The sequence below is a fragment of the Dama dama genome, chromosome 7 (genome assembly GCF_033118175.1).
Source record: "Dama dama isolate Ldn47 chromosome 7, ASM3311817v1, whole genome shotgun sequence".
In the NCBI taxonomy this organism is placed as follows: Eukaryota; Metazoa; Chordata; class Mammalia; order Artiodactyla; family Cervidae; genus Dama; species Dama dama.
In genome coordinates, this window is record NC_083687.1 from 11,586,633 (window position 1) to 11,611,440 (window position 24,808).

General features: G+C 44.9%; 1 protein-coding gene across 8 annotated transcripts in view; it reads left to right on the top strand.

Annotated features, from left to right (window-relative positions):
- ANKS1A (ankyrin repeat and sterile alpha motif domain containing 1A) overlaps positions 1-24,808 on the top strand; it is a 166,563-nt gene that overhangs the window by 69,331 nt on the left and 72,424 nt on the right. For 4 of the 8 annotated variants that reach the window (XM_061146496.1, XM_061146495.1, XM_061146500.1 and 1 more), the window contains exons 4-11: positions 2,051-2,113; positions 9,124-9,420; positions 10,189-10,264; positions 10,541-10,642; positions 10,744-10,845; positions 12,224-12,420; positions 15,859-15,951; positions 20,814-20,934. In XM_061146496.1, coding sequence (XP_061002479.1) covers positions 2,051-2,113; positions 9,124-9,420; positions 10,189-10,264; positions 10,541-10,642; positions 10,744-10,845; positions 12,224-12,420; positions 15,859-15,951; positions 20,814-20,934 — 1,051 coding nt within the window. Of the gene's footprint in view, positions 1-2,050; positions 2,114-4,895; positions 7,935-9,123; positions 9,421-10,188; positions 10,265-10,540; positions 10,643-10,743; positions 10,846-12,223; positions 12,421-15,858; positions 15,952-20,813; positions 20,935-24,808 lie in introns of those variants that run through there. The other 4 variants (XM_061146497.1, XM_061146501.1, XM_061146498.1 and 1 more) reach the window with 3 other exon arrangements.

A 24,808-nucleotide genomic window follows, 5' to 3' on the forward strand; every position in this document is an offset into this window, starting at 1 on the left:
CTCTTCCCTGGCCTAAGAGTAATTCCCCTCTTCCCAATGCCACTCCTTTTAGTGAATCAGAGAGACCTTGTACCTTGAAGGGTGTATTTCGTATGCATTTGAATTATGCAGATTTGGAATAGTACTGTAACAGAGCACAAGATTGGAAATAATGCACATCCTGCACGGTTGCCCAGGGTTCATTTTAAACTGGTGGGTTCTTGCCATCAACGCGGCAGTGCAGCTGGAGCTGGTAAACCAAAACACGCCAGCGTGTCAGGACTGTGGGGACCGTGTTGTTTGGTGTGCATCAGAACTCTCAGAAGTGGAGGAATGCATGCTGTAGCTGAAAAACAAACTCACAAAGACACATAAGTGGAGGCCAGAGGTGACACAGCGGAATGAAGATCATTTCAATGGTGTCCTCCAATGTTCACTTAAGACTGACCATTCTTAAAGTGATACTGTATTATTAACCAAAGTACAGATTTTGTTCATGTTCACAAAATTATATGCTAGTGTCCATTATTTGTTTTCATACCTTACTCAAGATTCCGTAGTGTATTTCATTACATTGGGCAGCTTCAGCTGCCTATGACAAATGCTGGTAGATATTCTTTTCATTCTTATTCTGTTAAAAATATTTTCTAATTTTCCTTGTTATGGCTTCTTAGATACACCCATCATTTGAAAGTGGACATTTAATTTCCAAATACATGGGGTTTTTTTAAGTAAAAAAAAAAAAACACCACATTCTTTGACAAAGCAGAGAGTATTCTTAAAAAATAAAAAAGGCAGCTTTTGAGCAGAAACCCCATACACTGGCCATAGATTCAGGTGCCCTTAGACTGTACCTCCTCTTCTTTATATGTAGTCCTTTGGGAAAGTTATATTTCAATTATGAACTTCTAGACCAGCCTCTCATGAAGTGTTAACTCCCTATAGTTTGGGTCTGAGATGGTGTCGATTTGAGAGGAGATGGGCCCTCTCTCTCTGACAAGCCATGCTCCTCTTTTCCTCTCTGCTCTGAAGTAGGTGCTTGAATGCGAGAGATGCTGCCCTTTCTCAATAAACTTAGGATTCTTTTCCTAATGATGTTGATGAGAGGAGGTTGTTCAGTGGCCTCTGGAATTAGATCAGGCTTATTCTTCAAAAAAACCAGGAAACCGTGCTTGAAGTCCCTCCAGCAGCAGGACCACGTGCATTCTCAGTGAGCTGTTCAGAGCAGAGCAAGTCTCTTGAGTCACCGAGAGGTTCGAGAAGACTTCTGCGGTGCTCCCAGCCCTCTCTGTTTGGAGAGAGAGTGTGTGTGTAGCTGTTCATCAGCTTCCCTTCCCCTGCAGGCTGTATTTTCTGGGTAGGTGAGCAACAGACATTCCAGATCGTTGATGAGGATGTTTGCTTTATAACATTAGGAAGGAAAATCACCTCTTTAAGCCTGCCTCTTTAGAACCTAAATGCAGTTTTACTCCTCCTGGCTAACATGATGGTGATTGCTCTTACCTGGAGGAAATATTTTAAAGAGGTTTGTTATTAACCAGTATCCTTCAAAGCTGAAAAATCACACAGTAAAGTCCTCTTCATTGAAGAAACTTTCATTGAAGAAACCATTCCTAATCCTCTTTGCTCACTTTTGCCTTGGAACACAGCTGCTTGGGTTTTTGAGCCACTGGAGTGTGCTAGCTTGACCTGCTCACAGCCACCTCCCGCCTGGAGTGTCTTGATAGATGGGACCCTGGCCCCTGTGCTTTGCATATCTGGCAGGCAGGTGGGTGGGGCAGGGGCTGTGCACAACCTCTGAGAGCTCGAAGGAACTAATGTATCTAGGCAGTGGTTACAAGTACTTCACTGATTTATTAAAAACCATTATTAATGTTGCTCCAGTTGGAAGCTTGGGCAAGAGGGGTGATGACAGGTGACCTGGAGGTTGTCTTCTCCGTTAACTTCCTTTCGAGGCACCCAGAGGACAGATCCAAGTTGGTGTAGTGTTGGGGCCCCTCAGGGCTGTGCATTGCATTGATATATTTCATCCATTTTATCATCACATTTTCTTTTCCTCTCCTTTTTATAGAATGCTCTTGAGATCAAAGAACTCAAAAAGTACGGCCCCTTTGACCCTTATATCAATGCCAAGGTGTGTACTCTGCTGCCAGGCTTTCTCTGCATCATTTCTCCAAGCTGCACTTTCTGTTCGGTCCTCTCTAGCTTCCACTCTCGTCCCCTCAGACTCTTCTTCATCATCCTGACGTTTGTCCGCTTCTGCCCATCTGCTTCTGGCTTGCCTGGGAACGGGAAAACACAGCTTCAGTGGGTTTTGGTTTTGTTTTTAAAACCCATACCAGTTCTGGAAAGGTTGGGTGTTTTTCCTGTAATGTCTGAAAAGCTTAGAAGTGGCAGAAATGGGGAAATAGAAGGGACCATATATGGGCATAATTTACTACCATGATTTCTAAAATCATTTAAATTCAAAAAAGAAAAATGCAATTAAAAGATGTCAGAAAATGATTTAATTGTACTTCCTAGATTAACTTTTTTTTTTAAGTTTGCTTTTTATATTTCTTTTGAGGTGGAACCTGATTTTCCGTAGCTTGTGGTGAAGGTGTGGCAGAGGGATGTGGGTGACTCTGTTTTACCCTTAAAAGCTGCTGGTGTGGTTTCCCTCTCTTTTCTTTGAGTTGCGCCTGAATCTTTATTTAAAGCCTCAGTCTCTTCTCCCTAGCCATAGCTTCTTTCTCTGCTTGGACACTCTTAGCTCTTAGAACAGCTCAGAAATAGGAAATGAAGTTGCAAGACCAAGCAGGGTACTGGCCTTGAGTCTCCCTCCCTGAGGCTGGGATAGATAATGGGCTGATGTAGTGATGAACATCCAGCCTTGGGCCTCTACTGCCTCTGGAGGCAAAGCTGGTGGGTTGGGTGATGATGTTAGCCTCTCTTCTCTGTCCTCTCACCTGCTGTTTTTGACTCGGGTTTTCATCCAGATGAGGTTTGCTTCTTGGCAACAATCTGGAGTCTGGTTGAGTCACTGCATTGTTCACATCAGCTCCCTTTCACTTGCTCTGAGTTCAGCAGCCGCTGGGAAGGGAAACGTGAGGTCCTTCTGTGTGTTTCCAAATGCAAGGCAGATATTTCATGATTTTCAGTAAGAGACACTGATTTAGCAGATGAACTCCCTATGGGCTGGACCTCAGCAGGCTCTACAGGAAATTGCCCTCAGCTCTCGGGCCCTAATGGTGGAGAAGCAGTTTGATCTGGGGTGGTGAAACATGGTAGATTTTGTTCTTAACCACACTTCCAATTCTGTTTTCTAATCTTCAAGAGGGGTGCTCTTTCTTCTTTTTTTTTGGAGGTAGTGTGGCATAGTGGAAAACCCTCATTGATCAAGGTCTTTCTTTTCGAGTCAGATCCAAGTATGAATTCTGTGGTACCACTTACTGGTGTTGAGTTGAACAAGTTACTTTATTTCTCTGAGCTTTAGTTTCCTCTTCTGTAAAATGGGATTTACCATCTAATTGGCTGTATTATCGGAGTTCAAATAAGATCATGTACATGAAGTAAAAATATCTGATCAGTAGTAGTATTTGAGTTTCTGATTTTAGGAGGTATACATCATGGGCATTTCTGAAAGGCCATTTTGGAATTTGTTCTTTGTTACTAGTGGGGGTCACTTAATGCAGCATCGCTCCATTGGTCCATTCAAGGTTTTGTTTTGCAGGGAGACACCTTGAAGTGATTGTTTCCCACTTGGTGGTTGGTTAGTTAGCTTATAAAGCTCTGATTAAAGGGCATGACTTTGGTTCTTAAAAGCAGATTTTCCTATCCCTTGATTTTACACACATAAAAGAAACTTAGTCTAAATGGAATAAGAACTTACTTCTCTCTTTGGAAATAGTCTTCCCTCAGTATTCATGAGGATATTGGTTCTAGGACCCATGAGGATACTGTACTCAAGTCCTTATAATAAAGCAGTGTAGTATTTGCATGTAACCTACTTCTGTCCTGTACACCTTAAATCCTCTCTAGATTACTTATAATACCTAACAGTACAACGTAATATAATAATATGCTGTAAGTGCTGTATAAATAGTTGCCACATGAGGACTTTGCTAGCAGTCCAGTGGCTAAGACTCTGCCTTTCCAATGCAAGGGGTGTGGGTCGATCCCTAGTTGGGGAACAAAGATCCCATGTGCTGTGGGATGTGGCTGAAAAAAGACTAGTTGCCATGTGAGAAATTAAAGTTTTGCTTTTTAGAACTTTCTGGACTCCCTTCCTGCCCTGAATATTTTTGACCCATGGTTGGTTGACTCCTCCGATGAAGAACTCAGAGGATGGGAGGGTGGATGGGAGGGGCCAACTGTGTTACCCTTTGCCTCTACCCCACCCACCAACCCCTCAGAGGCCAAACAACGTAAACTCCATTAAAGGATAAAGCTGTTTGGGTTGTGCTAGGAATGCAGACTCTTCTCAGGCTGATAAGATTCTAACCTCCCTAGGTTTTATTCCTGACTCAGTGGGTTTTTATTGACCTGGTGTGTCTAAGAATTGTTTTTGCTAAAGTACATTTGTATGCTGAGTCCTGTCAGGCACCTGTAGACATAAGAAGTTGTAGATGCCCATCCTGGGAGCAGAGGTAGTTTTCATGAGGTTTTATCTTCTCTTCACTCTACAGAACCTTTCCTGTTTTGGCAAGTCAACATAAACCAGTCCAAATGTATGTCATCCTTAGCGAAGGGTAAACTATTAAAATTGTTTACTTACTCCCTTTTAAGACAATTTTGACTTAGTCTAAATAGCATAAGATGAGCAGTAGTCAAATTAACTTTATGGAAGATCTGGTTTTTTCCAGACCCTTAAAAGTAATCCACAGTTTTAGAGCTGGAAGAGATCTGGACGTTCTCTAGACCAGTTGTCTCCAGCAGTGCATCAGCTTGTCTGGCTGCATCAGAATCACCAGCAAGCTTTTATAACATTTTTTTATTTTGAAAAAATTTCTAGCGTACAAAGAAGTCGCGAGAATAATTCAGTGAACTGCATTATACTCTTCTGCTAGATTCACCAGTTGTTGACACTTTTTGATATTGTGCGTGCTTACACCATCTTTCGTGTGCACACTCTTGTGCTCTCGTGTGTGTGTGTGTGTGTGTGTGTGTGTGTGTGTATGTAATTGTTGTAGTTGATGAATTATTTGAGATTCCCTGGGTTGGGAAGATCTCCTGGAGAAGGAAATGGCAACCCACTCCAGTATTCTTGCCTGGAAAATCCCATGGATGGAGGAGCCTCGTAGGCTACAATCTGTGGGGTCGCAAACAGTTGGACACGACTGAGTGACTTCACTTCCAGCTTCCATTTGAGATTAAGTCATAGATTTCATGACCCTTTAATCCCAAATTCTTCGGCATATATCTCCTCTAAGAATAAGGACATTCACTTGGTATAACCAGAATACAGTTATCAAATTCATAAAATTCAGCATTGATACAATACCATTATCTAATATGAAATCAATGCTTGGATTTCACCAAGTGTCTCAATAATGTCCTTTAGAGGGACTTCTTTTTCTGGTCCAAGATACAGTCTAGGATCATACATAATCTGGAACAGTTGTCCTCAGCCTTTTCTAGTCATTCATGACATTGACATTTTTGAAGAGTATAGGCCAGCAGTTTTGTAGGCTGTCCCTCACTTTGAGTTTGGCTGATAGTTCCTCATGCTTAGGTTCAGCTTGTACATTCTTGGCAGTAACACCACAAGAGTGATGTTCCGTCCTTCCTTTCTAGTGCATCACACCACAGGGCACATGATGTCAGTTTGTTTTGTTCTTGATCATAATGAATGATTGCCTGGTTAATTTGGTGTCTGCTAGGTTGGTAACCTGTTTAATAATAGTTTTCCTGGGCTTCACTCTCAAGGTGCTACCTTAGCAGTCCTGGAGTGGGGCTCAGTATTACTTCCCTTTAAGCTTTCATGTAATTCTAAAACAAAGCTTGTTTAAGAACCACTGATCTAGGCTAACTTTCCACCAGAGCAGGATTTCTCTTTTCCCATCTAAAAAGTGGGCCTTATTTGTTTCTCTTCGTAGTAAACAGAATCACTCTTGGAAGCCTCCTTTTGGATTCCATTGTTGATGTCTGTTTTCCTAAACCTTCCATCTGTTGGTCAGAGTAGTGCCTTAAGAGCTTTGCAGAGTAAGTCTGACTCCTCTTCCATGCGGTCCACGTGATGGACTTTGTCCTCATACTTTTCCCCTGTCTTCTAAACCTCCATAGACTCACTTCATCCTTTTGTTACAATGTGGGTATATTTCCAGGGCCTGTACCATGGTGAGACCTGGGAGCTGTAGCCCCAGTGTCTCTAACTTAGATCTATCATCAGTGGCCAAGAGTGCAGTTGGACTATGATCCAAGGACTGAGAAGTGATGGTTTTGAATAGTTCCCAGAGAGAAGAGGCCATGGAAATGTTTCTAGATGGTTTTCTGCTGCTTGTATTGTGCATGTGTGTGTGTGTGTGTGTGTAAAACACGTAAGTAATGGATTTATGCATTGAGTGAGGTCTCCAGGTGTAAAGGGTACTGAGATTTTTTTAAGTAATGACCTAGCAAGGAAAAAATGAACATGGACTTCAAGATAAACAGGAACGGAGAGTTTGTGCAAAGCCTTTGGGGAAAATTTGGGTATTTCATCTCCGTCCCCTTGCTTAGTCCAGATTTCTTGGGGTGTGCACCCAAGGTGTGGCTTGAAAGGTGTGAAAAAGAAAGATTCCAGGTGGTTGGGAGTCTATACCCTCCTTGGAGTACCCCCTGCCGCTTTTTGTGGGTCCGTGAGTCCAAAACTTAGTGACTTCTTGCCCTGAAAATTGTCAGGCTCCAAGGGGAAGTGGTATGGCCCATGTTCAATAGTCAAGATATGTGGTCACCACAGACGTAAACTCAAGAGTACTGTCGTTACCAGACCATTTCTGGCAAGACTGAAGCATAAACAAGATGCTTCCTACACTCTGAAAATAAACAGGGTTGTGGTTAGGCCATTTTTAACATAGACACGCAAGACAGTTTGCCTGGTGGGGATCAAGACTGTGCCTTTAGTGAGACAGCTTTGTGGTAGCTGCTTTAGTTCTGCAGAAACCCAGAGAAGGCTTCTTTCCCCCTCCGCCAGATAGTTCAGAGTTTTATGGTTCTTCAGGCCCTAATGACATACTTTTTACAGATTATTCTGGTTGTTGAGAGACAACTTGGATATAAAAGAGACAGCAGTGTCTACTTTAGAGTAAATGAGTTTTTCTGGACTGGAGTTTTAATAATAAGCTGAGTTTCTTGGCCCTTGCTGTCATGCTAATCTTGAGATCTAAAATGCGGAGAGTCCTTTTAAACTTCCTCGGGTCGCAACTCTGCCCCAGGATCCCTGTACAGGAAGCTCCTATGAGTTTTCTTTGCTGTAGCTGTCCTTGCTTCTCGTCAGCAAGTGAAGTGACAGCTCTAAGTTTTATTCATGCCATAGCCTGATAGCAAATGGGCGCATGGGTGGCCTGAATGGTGTGTTTGATACAGGAGCCCCAAGGATTTACCTCTGGCCCAGCGTTTCTCCTGCTCTCTAGACTTCCGGGTTGACATGGAATTGACCCCTTGGACCCCACTGTATCACAGGAGACCATTGCTAACTGGCTGTATTCTGTGGCCAGAGAGGTCTTGTCTGTACCTTCTCAGCGGCCGCTCTCCCAGAGCTATGTTGGAGCTCAGTGCTGCTCCCTGTGTTTATCTGTGTGCATTTATCTTTGCATGTGGCTCCTGCTACCACCCTTTCTGTCCTTGTTTCATTTTTAAAAATTTCTTTGCTGTCATTCTGGCCTTTGGGGGCCCTGCTCCTAGTAGCTCTGGATCTTTCTGATACACTTGGAGTAGCTGGAAAAAATGATGCAGTCAAATGCCAGATCAAAAGCAGATGGAATTGCATGCATGTTTGGGTAACTCCTAGTTTATTACTTTGAATATATTAATAGATTTAAAGCTTTTGTGGAAACATTTAATTTTTACTTTTTGACCACTGAAAGGTGCATTATATTGATGTGAAGGACACACACCCCTGGAAGCTTTGTTTCCCCCAAATGGCAGAAGTCTCCTGGATAAATTCAGGAATCGCAAAATCCTGTGAGAGAATTATCATTTTCGCTCATGCCTCTAAAAAAGGAGAGGTCATGAAAATTTCTCTCTGTCTACTCTAGTTATACATTGTCAATAGTAGTAAAAGAAAGAGCAATGATTAACATTTTGCTTCTGATAGTTGATAAAGCACAAACTTGTCCTGTTTTATCTAAGGTTCTGCCTTTAGTCTGAAACAAAATTGGCATCAGAGGACCATGGGGCTGTGAATTTGAATTAATGGCAGCGTTCCAGTCTTGAATATTTTGCACCTCTCACACAAAATTTTCCAGTGTCTGATTGTACCTTTCTTACCTAAGAAATCCTTCCCTGCACAGCTGCAGATCCTGCATGCGGTGATTGGGGCAGAATTCTGGAGCAGGCTCAGGGCAGCCTTTGGGTCCTACGTGTCTCTCAGACTGCGCTCAAGCACCTCCGTCCCTTGGCAGTGGCTGTTGGCTGATATGTTGAAAGTGATCTTGGGTGCTCTGCTCTGCTACTTTCATTGTTGGCCGATTGATTTGCATGTAAGAAGCTATGCAGATGACAAGCTCTTTCTAAAAAGCTTGTGTGCGAGGCAATGGATGGTCAATAGATCCAAAATCAGGACCACGGGGTTGGCTCGATAGAAATTGTAAAACCAGTCGAAGTTTAAAATGAGTCAATGGCAGTGATATCACGGGCGTTCATCTGTGCCAGGGCTGCTCCCCGCGGCGTGCCATGCTCCCAAGGTGGCTTTCCATGCCGTCTGGAGACGTGTCCACGTGGCCTAGGGGAGACTGCAAAGGCTAAGGAGCCGACTGCTCCCCTCTGGCAGTAACTGAGGCTGATCAGAGCAGTTGGCCTTGCTGGCAGCAGAGTCTGTCTGGATTCTGACATAGTTCTACTAGTCCCTGAGTATTGCTGCTATTTTTCTCATTTAAATTTCAATGGTTTTACACGTGATTATCCCAGTGTGTGCCCATCTGCCTGCCGGTCGCCTTTCTGACGGTCACCCGCCTGTTAACTCTTTAGAACAATGACAACGAGACGGCCCTGCACTGTGCAGCGCAGTACGGCCACACGGAGGTGGTGAAGGTCCTCTTAGAGGAGCTGACTGACCCCACCATGCGCAACAACAAGTTTGAGACGCCTCTGGACCTGGCCGCACTCTACGGGAGGCTGGAGGTGGTGAAGATGCTCCTCAACGCACACCCCAACCTCCTGAGCTGCAACACTAAGAAGCACACCCCTCTACACCTGGCGGCGAGGAACGGCCACAAGGCCGTGGTGCAGGTCCTCCTGGACGCCGGCATGGACAGCAGCTACCAGGTAGCGGGGCACTCGGCGCCCCGGGCCCGGGGACCTAGTGCTGTCGGAGAAGGCACGAGCTCCGTGCTGCTGGGCTGTGTTCCTGTTTAGCTCGGTTCACATCACCTTGTCAGATGCTTCCAGCTGCTGACTCATTGTAACACGAAACTTTAGAGACAAACTCCTCCAGTGAGTCTGTTATTTTTCGTTTCTTTTCAGGGGTAATACATGGCGTTATACCCTGAAAAGATGTGCTTATGGACGCCCTCTTGAAATTAGAAAGCTTTCGTTATATTCCTCTACCTGTGCTCCCGCTGCCACCATTTGCACCTCCAAAGTCCCATCATCTTGGTGTTGCCGGCAGGACACAGCCTTCCCCTTTGCTGGTAGCTTTCTCCCTCAGGACGGCCGTTCCTTAGGCTTGGCAGCCACCAGACCACAATGGAAGTTACAGCGTTTTCACCCCCTTGTCCTTTTCTTCTCATCATTCCTTCCCCCCAGGAAGGTGGGGTTTTGAGGAGTGTCACCTGTGGGTGGCTCTGAGGGTGACCATGCAGTTATTCATATGTGGCCTCCTGGTGGCACATCAAACACCCTCTACCAAGTGTGGGCCACGATTGTGGTTTTGGAATCCAGACCCGAAAAGTGGGAAAGATAATGACAGAGAGCTTCGTGTGGTTTATTTTTTCTTGTCCCTTCTCGTCTGTGTCCCGTTTGTCATGTGAAGCCCCGCCAAACCTGAGTCACTGTCTGATGACATCCTGCTCTGCGCTCTCGTTTGCTTTCCAGACGGAGAAGGGCAGTGCTTTGCATGAGGCTGCTTTGTTTGGCAAGACCGATGTGGTGCAAATCCTGCTGGCTGCAGGTGAGAGGTCGGCAGTGCTCTTGTCTACACAGCATGCCAGGGTGGGGATCGCTGCCCCCGAGGATCTCCAGAGGGGGATTTTTGCCGGCTGCCTTTGAACCCAATGTGTATATCTCCAGTGGTTGATTGCAAATGTACGAATTGTTCTTGAATAGCTGGATAAAATGGCTTTGGATGAAAATGTTGGTTGTGCCTCTTGGGAGCATTAGGTGTCCTGAAGTTTGACCCTTGCTTGAAAATCCTCACTCCCCTGGTCCACCTGGTGTGCCTTTCTAGGAATTGATGTCAACATAAAAGATAACCGTGGACTGACCGCGCTGGACACCGTCCGGGAGCTGCCGTCTCAGAAGAGCCAGCAGATAGCGGCACTTATCGAAGGTATGGGTCCATCTCCCTGCCTGGCCGACCAGAGGACCAGCTGGGTGAACCAAGACATTGGTATTTGGTACAGCTTTTTTTTTTTTTGTCTTTCCATGTAGATCACATGACTGGAAAAAGAAGTGCAAAAGAGGTAGACAAAACCCTTACACCCCAGCCACCTCTCATCTCCAACCTGGACTCGATATCCCAGAAGTCTCAGGGTGAGTCAGCCCTTCTCTGCCTGCAGGGGGGTCTTAGCTCGAAAAAGGTTAAATATTGAACATTCTTTGGCAGAATGGAAAAACCTTCATTTAAATTATATTTTGGGGGATTGGGAGTACTTAAGTTCATATTCAAATTCATTTTTTTTTTCAGCTACTGTATGAAGCTTTCTTGGGCAAAGCTTAGCCCTTAACTGTGGATGTCTTCTTTCACACTTTATTCTCTGCTTTTAGAGTTGGCTCCGTGGGAGCTGTCCTGGGGTGTGTGACAGACAGGATGATCTCAGGATGAACTCAAATCTCAGTGAAACCTTTTTTTTATCCCCCCAGCATACACTGTGGTGCCTTGAATGTAGCTGTCCCACAGTAAATATTTAATGAGTGTCATCTGGTAGCTATATATGGCAGGTTTTAGTAATGTATCATTTGTCTAACAAATGTGGTCTGGGTGCTCGCACGGGCAGTCCAGCCTCTCCGTCATTAGCCAGGATCCACCTCTTCAGATTGATTGGGCAGCCCTTTTGGATCCTAGGTCCTATGGATGAGAAAGACAGAACACAGGCTGACACCTCTCCCAGATGCAGATCATAATGAGGAAGGCTAGAGAAACAGAGCAAAGCCACATACTAAAAAAGGAAAGATTTTTCAGAGGAGTGCAGAGATACAAGGGTTCAGGGCTTCCCAGCCTGTCTTTCCCGTGGAGTCCCTGTTCCCCTCCCCAGTCACATTGTTTTTCTTGACCTCATAATCTGCTGGTAATGGGATTAGTAGTTCACTAAGCTCTTAGCTTTCAGGGATTTTACAGTTACAGTTTTGACTCTTTGCAAGTGATCCAGAGATCCCCGGTCTATAACCAGACCTCTGGTTACTTTGCAGACAGAGTCACACATTTGGATCTCAGGTACCCTGAGGTTTGTAGCTACCTAGCAAGTGAGTCTCACAGCCACATAGCATCCCCATCTCAGAGAGACTTCACCATCCCCTGTTTTGCTTGAGCACATGGAGGTTCTTGTTAAGAACTTAAAGGAATTACTAAAGTTTTTTCAGTTGTACTTTGCTATATTTTCTGGTGTAAGTTCATGCTGTCATGATATTAAGGTATTTCGGAATTTACAACAGTCTTGGGAGATGTCCTTCATTGATGTCGAATGTTCCATCTTGAACTAGAGAAAATGTTGTTCAGTTCTTAGAGTATATAGTGCAGATGAAACTCTGTATTTAGTCTTGTCCATAGAGAGAGCCGTAATTTATTTTCCCGCTCTGGGTCAATGCTGGTCAAGTTCAGGTGACTGGAGGGGCTTTGGCTTGTTGCTGTGGTGGGAAGTCCGAGACTGTGCCCTCCTCTCACCAATTCTCTTACCTTCCCACCCCTCTTTAGGTGACCTGGAGAAAGCAGTGACTGAACTGATCCTCGATTTTAACACCAGCACGGAAGAGGAGGGTCCCTATGAGGCGCTGTACAACGCTGTCTCCTGCCAGTCCCTGGACAGCACGGCCAGCGGACGCTCATCCGACCGGGACTCTGTGAGCAGGGAGGCTGAGGCGGCCGGAGGGAAAGCTGCTGGAATGAGGCCTGTATGTGGCCGGGGTTCCGCTGTCACCTCTGCTCTGCTGGGGAACAGGGGAAGGGGAGTGTGGCCCCCAGTGCCAGCGGCATCTCAGAGGCTTGGTCCGCCCCCCACCCCGTTCTCCTGGGGGCGCCCCCTCCGCCTGTCTCCCTCTTTGCTTAGTGTGGTCTAACTATGCTGATCTTGTTGAGGGATAATTTTAGTTTTTCAGTTTCGGTATAACCTGTTGGCATCTTTCTGTTACTTGGTTGTCCTTAGAGCAAATTGAAGCATTTTATTTGTGTTAGGCTCAGTGCTGCTTCTGTGTTTGGGGTGTTTGCTATATATTGTTTGTTTCTTTCCAGAGAGCAGGTCCATCGATGAAAGAGCTCACTAAATAACTTCCTGTCTGCCCTGAGTACATGTCGACCTTCCATTTGCCCTTGAAAAGTTATCCACTTGGATTTGGACAGAGTCTGTGTTCAGCAGGGTCATAGCAAGGCTTAAGCAGATGTGGATATGTTAGCATATGCATTCCCATTTTTCTCATAGTTATAACCCTACAGGCTTTGAAATGGTGGAAGGAGGACAACTCTGAATTTTTCCCTCAAAGATCAACCTTCCCATCTGACTCTTTCTCTAGTACTTGCTTCTCCTTCTAGCCTTGAACATTGTTCTCCAGACTCCTCACCCCCATTGTCTCCCCTGGAGCTTTACTGTGAGTCTAGGCCTGAATCCCATGTGGTCCCATGGCCCTTCCTATCTGCACTGGCAGCACCGCAGTTTGAGGTTTTGAGCATTGTGCTTCTCATAAACAGGCATTGCTGTAGCAGGATTCCAGTGGTAGTCCCACCTTGGGGCATATTTTTAGGTGTATATTACGTCTTCCTGTTGGGAGAGGCTGGCCCTTCCCTTTGGTGAGAATCTGGCTTATGACCATTTTGATGATCCTTTGGCTGCCTGGTGATCCTTGGGCCTTTCATCAGTGCCATAGGGATGGCCAGATGGTTTGGTGTTCTCTTTTGTTAGACTTCTGGCCCTGCCCTGTCCCAGCATTTCCGAATGGATTTTGGAAAGGCCTTCCGACCTTGTGGCAGCACCCCCAGAGTGGGTGTTACCAGGGAGTGTGATGAACTCCTTGTCAGTGGCGACAGCGAGCATGTATGCCAGGCACCACTCACAAGGTGCTCCTGCAGACAGAGCTACTTTGCTTTTGTTTGTTTTCTCACTTCTGTCACTGTTAGGTACAAGTAGGCCAATCCAGCCTGTGGAGGAAGACGCTGCCATCTGAGGCACTTACCGGTGATGCCCATTAGAGGGAGCTGGGAGCTTTGCAAGAAGAACACAGGGTTGCTGAGTCAGCTTTGACTGACCACGTTCCTGTGGGCTTAGCCACTGACTTAGATGGGCTCTTTGTTCATCCCACTCCAGGAATCTAGCCTCCCGTGGTCCTGCGGAGTAGAAACTGATGCATCCTGGGGTGCCTGCTTTCCCAGTTTCACTTGATGTTGTGGCTGTGCTGCCTTCCTGGCCCTTGATAATTAACTGTGGCCAAGGGACTGTTCCCCGTCTTGTAAACACATCGGATAGTTATGTATGAGTCAGCTTTGTAGTCCCAGGCCCCTCGGCCAAAGTTTTCATGAGAGAAAAGAGAGACTCATGCTTTTCTTTCCTTCCAGGGTCCCTGGTGATCACCACTTCCATAGAAACCTTTCATACTGTTCTTTCTAGGCTTCTCTTGCCTTGAAAAGGCATCTAGGATGAGTCATTTTTTATTATGCTTCATTCTGGTTTTCCTGAGTATTGTGTCCTTTGGTTGGATAACTGGTGAGATTATGCGCCTGCTCCTTTTGCCGTTCCCCTCCTTACAAGGTCACTGGGACCAGGTTTGTCCCTGTGCTTCTGGAGCAAGAAGCGGGGGAAAGTGGACTTAGTGGGAAATTCGACCTAAATAGCTTTACTTGGCTTGACCACATTGGAGTTGTTGCCACTGGGCACCCATCTGGTGGCAGGGACTATGGGAATGACCAGATTATCAAGATATAACACCAGCCAGTAAAGTGTGTTTAACAGAGGGATCACAGATGCCGAGTGCTAACTGACTCGGCGGCTCCTAAAACAGAAGTGTCTTTCCTTGCAGGTTTCTTGGAGGCTGTCACTTAATTCAACATTCACCTCCACCCAGATATTTAGGAATACTCTTGTTCTAGCAACACAGTGAGCTAACCTACAAGCCAAGGAAGGGGCCTGCAGGCCAGCTCCCTTTGCTATAGGAATATGAGCTCTCAGGAATGAATAGGACTTCGGGATAGGAAGACGCTGAGGATCGAGCAGGGGCAATGGCAGAACTCTTTGCCTTTCTTTCACCAAAGGTTGTTCAGTGAAACTGTTTACCGTGATCTTGATAATCACTTCTTAAGTGAGTTTCTTGCTTAAGGATAGAGACTGGGGAACTGAGGCCCACAAACAGCTGCCTGCTTTTGTGAATAAAGTTGTATTTGGAACATAACCACACCCACTCATTTACATATCCTCTATGACTGCTTAGATGTCCCCTTGGCAGAGCTGACCACAAAGCCTAAAATAATTACTGTGTAGCCCTTTAAGAAAAAGCTGGCCAACCCCTGTGAGGCCAGATAACTGACAACTCTTCCTTTTTTTAAATGGGTTGAGATGAAATAGGATTTTCATGTGCTAATGATACATAAGACTCACTGAAGGAAGTGACCAAGGATAAGAGACCAGTTCTGAGCTCTGCTAATAAATAGGAGTAGTATTAAGTCTGGTGGCTCAGATGGTGAAGAATTTGCCTATAATGCAGGTGACCTGGGTTTGAACCCTGGGGTAGAAAGATCCCCTGGAGAAAGGAATGGCGACCCTCTCCAGTATTCTTGCCTGGAGAATTCCATGGACGGAGGAGCCTGGTGGGCCACAGTCCATGTGGTTGCAGAGTCAGACATGACTGAGAGACTAGCACCTTCACCTTGAGCAGGAATTGATGTTTTTGTCCTAGATGGCTTTCCTCGTTATTTCCTTAATAACTGTGGTTTGTTAGAACTCTGACAAGTTGATGCTTTTGATTTACTGTTTCCTCTTCTCTAGTAGATTGGAAGTTGAGCCACCGGTTTTCCTAGACTGCAGTTTGTGTACTGGTATCGTGAAGGACATTTTCTGATGAGGCAGTTGTGTGTCTGTAGTGCTGATACTTCTCAGTGTGGCCAAGGATATGACAGACGTGTTTGTAATCTCTGCTATAAAGATGGGAAAAAAAAGGCAATGGTAATTGAATTGTGTGTGTGTGTGTGTAGAGTTCTCCATCTGTTCAGATATTAAACCTTGAGTTTAGTCTGTCAGGGGAATTCTGTACATTATTCTTTTTTATTCCCAAAGGCTAAGATAAGAGTAAACCAAAAAAGTTAGGGTCTCAAAAAAAGAGATAGTAAATACTTATTTTTCTTTTCTACAGAGGGAACGTCCTCCACCTCCAGCAAAACCACCACCTGATGAAGAGGAAGAAGACCACATAGATAAGAAGTATTTTCCCTTGACAGCTTCTGAGGTAGAGAGCTGAGGTTTTATTCCCATCACTGAAATATGATTTTTTGCTAAGTGCATCCAGTGTGTACTTAAAGAAGACTTTGCTATCTCATTTTCTTTTCACCTCTTTGGATTAGTAAACTTCTGTTGTGTGTATCAATAATCCAGAACAAGACCTTTCAAACTCACCCAAAAGTACTAAGCAAGGAATTTTACCAGAGCTGTCTAGCAGGCAGGCCGGTTATTGGTCTACCATGCCACATGGAAAGCCAAACATGCACATTTTCTCCTGGCTCCATTAGGCTAAACAGTCTCTCTTTTGGCTTTTGTACCTGTGTTGTCTTTTCATACAAAGTGTAGCATACCCCCCTAATCACTGTTCTCTACACTGGGTCAGATTAGCAAGCTTTAAAAAAAGACAATGATTTGTTTATGACTGCACTAGGTCTTCACTGCTGTGCACGGGCCCCCAGCCGCAGCAAGCAGGGGCTCCCCTCTAGCTGCAGTGGGCGTGCTTCTCTCTGTAGTGGTTTCTCTTGTTTCAGAGCATGGACTCTAGGTGCGTGGGCTTCAGCAGTAGTGGCTCATGGCTCTAGAGCACAGGCTTAGTTGCGTGGCATGTGGGATCGTCCCAGACCAGGGATTGAACCCGTGTCCCATGCATTGGCAGGTGGATTCTTTGCTACTGAGCCACCAAGGAGGGCCCAGATTAGCAAGCTTTGCTTCTGACCCAAAGGTCTTATTTCTGTTTTTGCGTTTTTCCCTCTTCGTTTCACATGAAGAGTCGTATACCAGGGGAAACATGGAAAATGTCATGAAAACTTAACTAGAGGAAAAATAGGAGTCAGGGGATAGGTAGGGGACATCAAAGGAGGCTATTTGAAAAGAATAGTTCACTTTTTAAACCAAGAAATGTTGTCATGGGTAAATAGTTCAATCGTCTAACTTAGGTATATGAAGAAAATCATATTTTCTTTAATCTTGCATCTTCCTAATGCTCCTTTAACACTTCCCACCATTCAGAGAATACATTTATTGTTTATTCAAAATATTGTATAATTTCAATAGTCTTTTGTAGCTCATTCAGTGCTCTATTGTTCTTTAACTTAAAAATCAGCTACCACAAATTAATCAATTTAATCTCATTACTTAGTCACCAGAAGTCAGAGTTAACTTTTTTTTACTGCTGTGGACCATCCAGTGAGACAGGTTCTTTTATTTAATATAAACAGCTGCAGCCATAAGGATGACTTCAGTTTAATAATGGGTAAAGGAAATCCTTTTAAGAATGTAAAAGTCAGTGTTGGAGGTGGGGGCTGATTTCCATGCTAGGTACAAATTCTGTCCTTATTTTTTTCTATCCCTTAGTTACAAAATACTTATTATCATGTCTTGATTAAGGGGTCTCTAGAATTACAGGCTCCAGGGTAATAATACATTGCCAGCAGATACACGTGCATGTAGTAAATCCCTACGTGTTTTTATGTAGAGGTTCGCTTTATTACTCCCTTTTTACAAGGAGAAACCTAGCAATAATAGAGCATCTTCAGTTGGGGCTAGGTCTCTGTAAATGCCTGATGCCGCCTCTTTAATAAGGACTTGGAGTAAAATTTCCGATGTCCAAGGATAAGGGGAAGACTCTTAAAGAAATACTGTATGACCAGCACTTTCTCTTCTCTCAGGACTTGCTAGGGCATACAGTTTGGCAATGATACTGTATCAAGAAGTAGTAGGAGGAGAAATCTCCCTACAACTCTCCTGGATTGGAAACTGTGTCTGAAATACATATTCCAGTAGCCTGGAATTCTGGATCAGTTGGACCACCATAGTCAACATTTGGAAGACCCTGAGAACCCTGGCTTTGCTTCTGAAGTACATGAATCATGAAGTACATGATTATAAGTACATGAATACAGAGATGATGTGGTCTGGGTCATTATCCTTTTAATGATCCAGACAGATTCTGTTCACTGTAGTTTGAGTGGATAGATCGTCTCCAAAAGTGGACTTAAAAAAAAAATTTTGGACTCTGGCCTTCACCATCTTCATTTCTTATACACTCAAAGCTTTGATACCCCAAACCTCATATCATAGGCGGCACGCACTCTGCCCTGGTGTTTGTCCCATTTCTGAGGTGTCAGATGATCTACAGACGCCTTTAAGAGAAACTGAGTGTACCTGGCTCCAGGAAAGCTGATCAGCGTAAAGACCAGATCATGAAACTGCCTTAAAAAAATCAAACATACACACACACGTATATTCAGCTATTCAGATGCTTTCACCCCACCAGATGGGCTGCCGACTGCATTGGACTGATCAGTGTTTTCTCTCTGCTTAGATGTGCTGAACGTTCAGGGGAAGCTGCAGCTGTTGTGGTATCTCTTCCCAGAAAGCTGCCCACACCTGGGTGGGCCATCCCATGGTCACAGTTAAGTGGCGACTGGGAATGTCACTCTCCATAGAGCAGAGAATACATTTTTGTTTTTTGTGGGGTTGTTTTTTTTTTTGTTTTGTTTTGATTTATTGCAAGCCCTGGAAGAAAGGGGAAAAAAAGATTAAGCAGTAATTTAGTAAAAAGCGGAATCCTTTCTGTTGAAAATCAGTTACTGCCATATTCTCTGTGACGCAGGGCTTCTTGAGTGGGAACTAGGGAGACTTGCAGAAAAGCAGTTTATTGCTTTTTCATGAGATTTTGATCCCATAGCTGGCAGAGGCCAGGACAGAGGAAAAGATCACCCTACGACTGTGTGGATGTGGGTCTGATCAGGGGACCCTCGTTAGACGTCTGAAGTGGGGAGAGGATTCCGAATTGAGTGAAGAAACAGTACTTCCCAGAAAAAAACAGAAGCCACCTCAGTCCAGAATCTGCAGGAGGGCTGGATTTTTTGGCCCTGGCTCTGCTGGAAGCTTTCTGTGTAACCTTGAGCAAGTCCCGGGACCCCTCTGGGGACTGGGTTTTGTCATTCACTGAAGGAGTGAGCTGGAACCAGGCGCTCCCTAGCCGTGGCTGTCACGGTTCGGGCCCCTCCAGCTCTGCCATTGCTGGTTCTCTGCCTCCGGCTGTCCTGCACAAGAGCCAGGCAGGGAGTGAATGCAGGTCCAGTGGTCTCATTTTCCAGATGGAAGTCATCAGCCCTGTCCTGCTTGGGAAGAAAGGATCTGATAGGCCAGGCACCGAGGCTGTCCAATACCTTGCAGAGAAGACTGCCTGGGGCTGTGTGGGAGCTCTGACTGCATGTAGAACACTCACAGAATCAGCTTTCCAGGGTTCGCCTAAGTGATGGCCCTGGGTGTGTAAAGTTGCAAAACACAAATTCCTGTCTGTGAAGCCTCTGGTGGTGTTGACACTGTCTGAACTGCTTCATGGCCCCTGTTTGTTCCCTTAATTGTGTTCCTATGATGAGGCGAAAGGAATAAGTGATGCAGGCACGTGGCTCCCTGTAATGAAATAGTTTTTAGCTGTCAGGTGGCCCTCAGTAAGTGGAGGTGCCTGCTGCGCTCAGCAGAATTTTGAAGAGACCATCACTGTATTTGGAGTGGCAGCCTTGTTAGCAGACAGGAGCTGCTGTCTCTCATTGAGTCTGAGGCTGCTAGAATCTGTTAGCTCGTTAGGCTGTAACACTGTGAGCTATGCCTCCAAGAAGCCAAATCCTGATGAATCACAAACCTGATTTGTTTCCAGTGAGCCGTGGGACATGTCAGTAAAGGTGGAGGTTTCTGGGTACGCCAGAACGCCTCATGTGTAGAGTCCCCTTGTTTGTGAGATGGACTTGTGAATCCCTCTCACCCCCTCCTTCATAATATATCCCTTGTTCCAGCCAAACTCCTCAATCAGAGATTTTGTGCTTTGGTTTGCTTTTGTAATAGTCAGTATTTTTTTTTTTTTTTTTTTAGTTGGAGGCTAATTACTTCACAACGTAATAGTCAGTATTATATTTAATTTGCCTGTGAAACACATTGGATTCTTTGGACCGATGAGCCAGAATTATCCTCTCTAGCAAGGATCTCCATCCTCTCTCTCAGGGTGACTGTAGCATGAACCGTCGTGTTTCTGGCTTGTGTCAAGACGCTTGGCTCCTCCGGTACCGAGACTGGCTGTGGCCACAGGCCCCCAGCTGACTCAAGCCGGTTGGCAGATGTCAGGGCCAGCTTTGGCCAGTCATTTCATCAGAGACACTTGGCTGCCTGTATTAGGGGTTTCTCAGGCGACAGAGCTGCTTTTTCTCCACTGAAATTCATCCTTGCTTCTCTTCAGAACAGAGATTGGTAGAATTGATTTAAGATTGTGTACTCCTAAGTGTGGTAGGAAGCCAGCTTTGGGAAAATCCTCATCTATAACCCTGGGGCCTATGAAGAAGGGCTCACAGAAATAGAGGATTTACAGACAGCTTTGTTCTTAGTAAATGTATGTCAGTCAGAGTTAGTTAGAAATCATTTTGATCCCCTCTTGAGAAGAGGGGAAGGATTCCAGCCTTTGGGGTACTGTGTGAATGTACTAAATATTAGAAAAGAAACATGGAGAGAGAAGGTCTTATGATGCATGGTGACTAAAAACCACTCGGAAGGTGTTATCCACAGAAAAGAGATCACGCAGAAAGGGGCGAGGCAGGGGAGGGGAGGATCTTGGGCTTTATTTATGGCATTTTGAAGGATGAAATGAGGGAAGGAAAGGGAAGTGTTTTAATCAAAGGCCATTGAGATTTGAGGCCCAGATGTGTAGCCAGGAGAGCAGTTGTAATTCCCTGTGACACTTGACTTATTTACCTTCTTTTCCCCTCCTCTCTTCCTCTCTGAAGAAAAAGGAGCCGATAATCTCAAATTTGTTTGACATAACCCGTCTGGGTGTTAGCCCCCAGCCTGAGAGGCACGTGCTTTCTCTCTCAGGTCTTGGCCATGAGACCCTGGATTCAGGGGAGTGCAGCCAAGGAGGAGGAGGAACACCCTTATGAGCTGCTGCTGACAGCAGAGACGAAGAAGCTGGTGTCTGTGGATGGAAAGACAACAGGTAGAGCCCCCACCCCCGCCCCTGGCAGAAACAGCTCCAGAAGGGCAGAAGGAGATGATGGTGCTCCTTGGGCTGGGGGAGTTGGGTTTCAGGGCATTCTGCATGGTGGGTGTATTATGGCCTTACATTTTCAATACCCCGGACTGGAGTGGCCTGTCAGGTTTGAGCGTGTGAAGCAAGGACAAGGTCAGGGTGGACTAGGTGAGTGCCTAGGTGAGGGAGGGGGGCTGGCAGCCTTGTGGCCCAGATTGATTTGGGGTCTCAAATCACAAACCCTCAAGTTCCTGCGGTGGAAGAACAAGCCCAACAAGTCATTCCCCTTGGGTTGAGGCTGACAGCACAGACTCCGCTTTGAGGCCTGACCTCAGAGCAAGCCGCTCCTGGGGAGGGGCCCGTGATTGGCTGCCACCCGGTAACTGGAGTGCTCAGTCGCCTTGGCCTACTTTCATCGCCTCTGCGAAACCCAGCTTCCTCTCTGAGGGGTGAGGGCTGCAGGACTGAGAACCGGCCAGGCGGTGTGCTTGCGGTCCCCACCAGGGTGAGCCCCACTGGAGCGTTTGTGACGGCCCCTGTCTCCTGAGGAAGAACAAGAAGGGTGGTGCAGTTCCCACCGCAGGTGAAGGCACCCCCACGGCCTCTCCCAGCTCCCCGTAGCCCGCCAGCCTGGGCCCTTCACAGGTGCTGTTAGTGCCTCCTTCCATCCTCTGACAGCCCAGGGTGCAGGTAAGAGCTGGGGACGCAGTGGTGTCTTTGAAAGTACCCTCTACGAAGCGTGTCAGAGGAGCGGTGGCTAAGAGAATGTGTATGGATGTGTCTGATACTGCAGAACTTATATTTAACAGTCCTGTGTAAAAGGTTTCTCCTTAAGGGCGTAAAGTTTGTGGTTATTTTCATAGTAGTTTTGTTCCGATTTGTCTTTATGGTTTCCATTTGGAGCTTTTTTAAAAAACAGTTATTCAGAAACAGTAAAATTCAGCCTTTTATATACAGTTTTGTGAGTTTTGGCAAATACAGTGGTTTGACTGCTGCCACCACAGTTAGGATAAAGCACGGTCTCCTCACCAGAAGGTTCTTCTGTGTCCCTTTGTTGTCAGTCCTGCCCCTCCCTTACAGTCTCAGCGCCAATGTCTGTCCCTACGATTTTTGTCTTTTCCAGAACATTTTATAAACGGAATCTTGTAGTACATACCTACAAAGGGTTCCCAGACCCGGTTCCTGTGTGTGTGTGTAGGTGTGTAGGCTTCCCACACCAGTAAGCAATTCTCTGATACCACTGGGGTCTCTGAGACTCCAACTTGATTCTGACACTGTCTACCCAGGGCTAGAAGCAGATTCTACCATACAGGGCTCAGTCCCATGAGACTGCCCTCCACTTTAGATGCCGATCATAAGCCCGGGTCTGTGCATCTGACTCAACAGCTACACACTGGAGGCTCCAGTGACCCCTCCAGCTCAGGATGCCAGTTCCAAGTCGAGGTCGTTACCTGGACTTCTCACTGACTGGCTATAAATCAAAGGTTAAATGCCTCATGCCTCACAACCCATATACTCACCAGATTATCGATTTATCATAAAAGGATATTAAAGGATACAAAGCAACAGCCACATGAAGGGATACGTGGGGCAAGGTCCCGGTGAACAGAGCTTCTGTCCTCCTCGAGTTGGAGCCTGGCCTGTGGCATGCAGAAGTGTTCTGGTTTCCCTAGCGTGGGAGCTGTTGGAAAAAGTGGGACTGACCGAAAAGCTGTCTTTTTTGGTTTTAATGGAGGCTTCATTGCCCGGTCATGATTAACTGAATCATCCTCCAATGGCATTGATTGAATCTCAGACCCCTTCTCCCTTCCTCAGGAAATCAGGGGATGGGACCAAATGTTCAACCCTCTAATCACATGAGTGGTTCCCGTGGCAACCATCCCCCACCCTGGGGAAGGATCCAGAAGTCACCTTCATTAATATCTTAATCAGAAAATTTCTTTTGTTTTGGGAGATATGAGCCAGGAACTATGAATAAAGGCCAAATACAATTGAGAAATATATTTTGGTCATCTGAATGACCAAGTATATATTTCCTATAAATCAATATTCCAGTACCCTTTTGAGTCTGGCCCTTTGACTTACCGTAATTCACTGAGACTCATCCTTGTTGTTGCATGTATTAGTAATCTGTTCCTTTTCATTTCTGAGTATTATTCCATTGAATGGATGTACCACAATTTATCCATTTTCTAGTTGAGGGCCATTTGGGCCATTTTCAGTTTTTGGCAGTTGCAAATAAAGCTACTGTAAACATTTGCATACAGGCATTTCTGTGAACATAGTTTTCATTTCTCTGAGGTAAACACTAGGAATGAAACTGCTGGGTGCTTTATAAATATAGCTTAAGTTTATAAGGAAATGCCAAACCATTTTCCAGAATGGTTCTACCATTTTATGTCCCATCAGAGTTACAATTGCTATGTATGTTCCCTGGCATTTAATATTGTCAGTTTTTAAAAATTTTAATCATTCAAATAGGTATGTAGTGATATTTCACTCTGGTTTTAATTTACATTTCCCTGGTGACTAATGGTATTGAACATCTATTAATGAGATTCTTTGGCATCCTTGGATCTAGTGAATGGTCTGTTCGGATCTTTTGCTCATTAAAAAGAGTTAGGTTGTTTCTTATTATTGAGTTGTAAGGATTTTTTTAATGTATTTTGGATTTTAGTTCTTTATTAGATATATTATTTTCTCCTAGTCTGTAATTTGTCTTTTTATCCCCTTAACAGTGTCTTTTGAAGAACAAAAGTTTCTTGATTTTGATAAAATTCAGTTTACCCTTTTTTTTTTTTAAATAGATAAAGTCGCTAATGTTTTTTCCCCATATTTTCTTCTAGGAATGTTACAGCTTTTGGTATACATTTAAACCTAGGATTTATTTTTTTTTCTTCACATTTTTTGACTGAAGTACAGTTGATTTACAATGTTGTGTCAATCTTTGCTGTAAGCAGAGTGACTTAGTTATATACATATATGCACTCTTTTAATGTAAGAATATTGTGGTTTATCACAGGATGTTGAGTATAGTTCCCTGAGGTGTACATTAGGACCTTGTTGTTTATCCATTCTAAATGTAATAGTTTGCATCTGTGTACCCCAAACTCCCAGTCACTCCCTTGCCTCCCCTGCTCCCTCTTGGCAACTACAAGTCTGTTCTGTAGGTCCATGAGTCTCTTTCTGTTTCATAGGTTCATTTGTGCCATATTTTAGATTCCACGTATAAGTAATGTGGGCTTCCCTTGATGGCTCAGTGATAGAATCTTCCTGCCAATGCAGAGACTCAGGTTCAATCCCTGGGTCGGGGAGATTCCCTGGAGAAGGAAATGGCAACCCACTCCAGGATTCTTGCCTGGAAAGTCCCATGGACAGAGGAGACTGGCGGGCTATAGCCCATGGGGTCACAAAAGAGTTGGACATGACTTAGTGACTAAACAACAACAACCTAAGTGATGTATGGTATTTGTCATTCTCTTTCTGACTTATTTCACTTAGTATGAGCATCTTTAGTTGCCCCCATGTTGCTGCAGATGGTATTATTTTCTTCGTTTTTATGGCTGAGTAGTATTCCATTGTATATACATACCAGGTCTTCTTTATCCATTCATCTGGCAATGGACATTTAGGTTATTTCCATGTCTTGACTATTGTGAATAGTGCTGCAGAGTGGGTGGAGCACTGACACCTGCTCTAGTTGTTTAGTAATAAATCATACTGAAATTTAACCCTTAAAGAATTTAATGCTCTGTTTGAAAAGGGTGTTTTGGTTTTTTTTTTTTAATTTTTCAAATTTATTTTTTAAGTTTTTGGCCGCAAGGCATGTAGAATCTTAGTT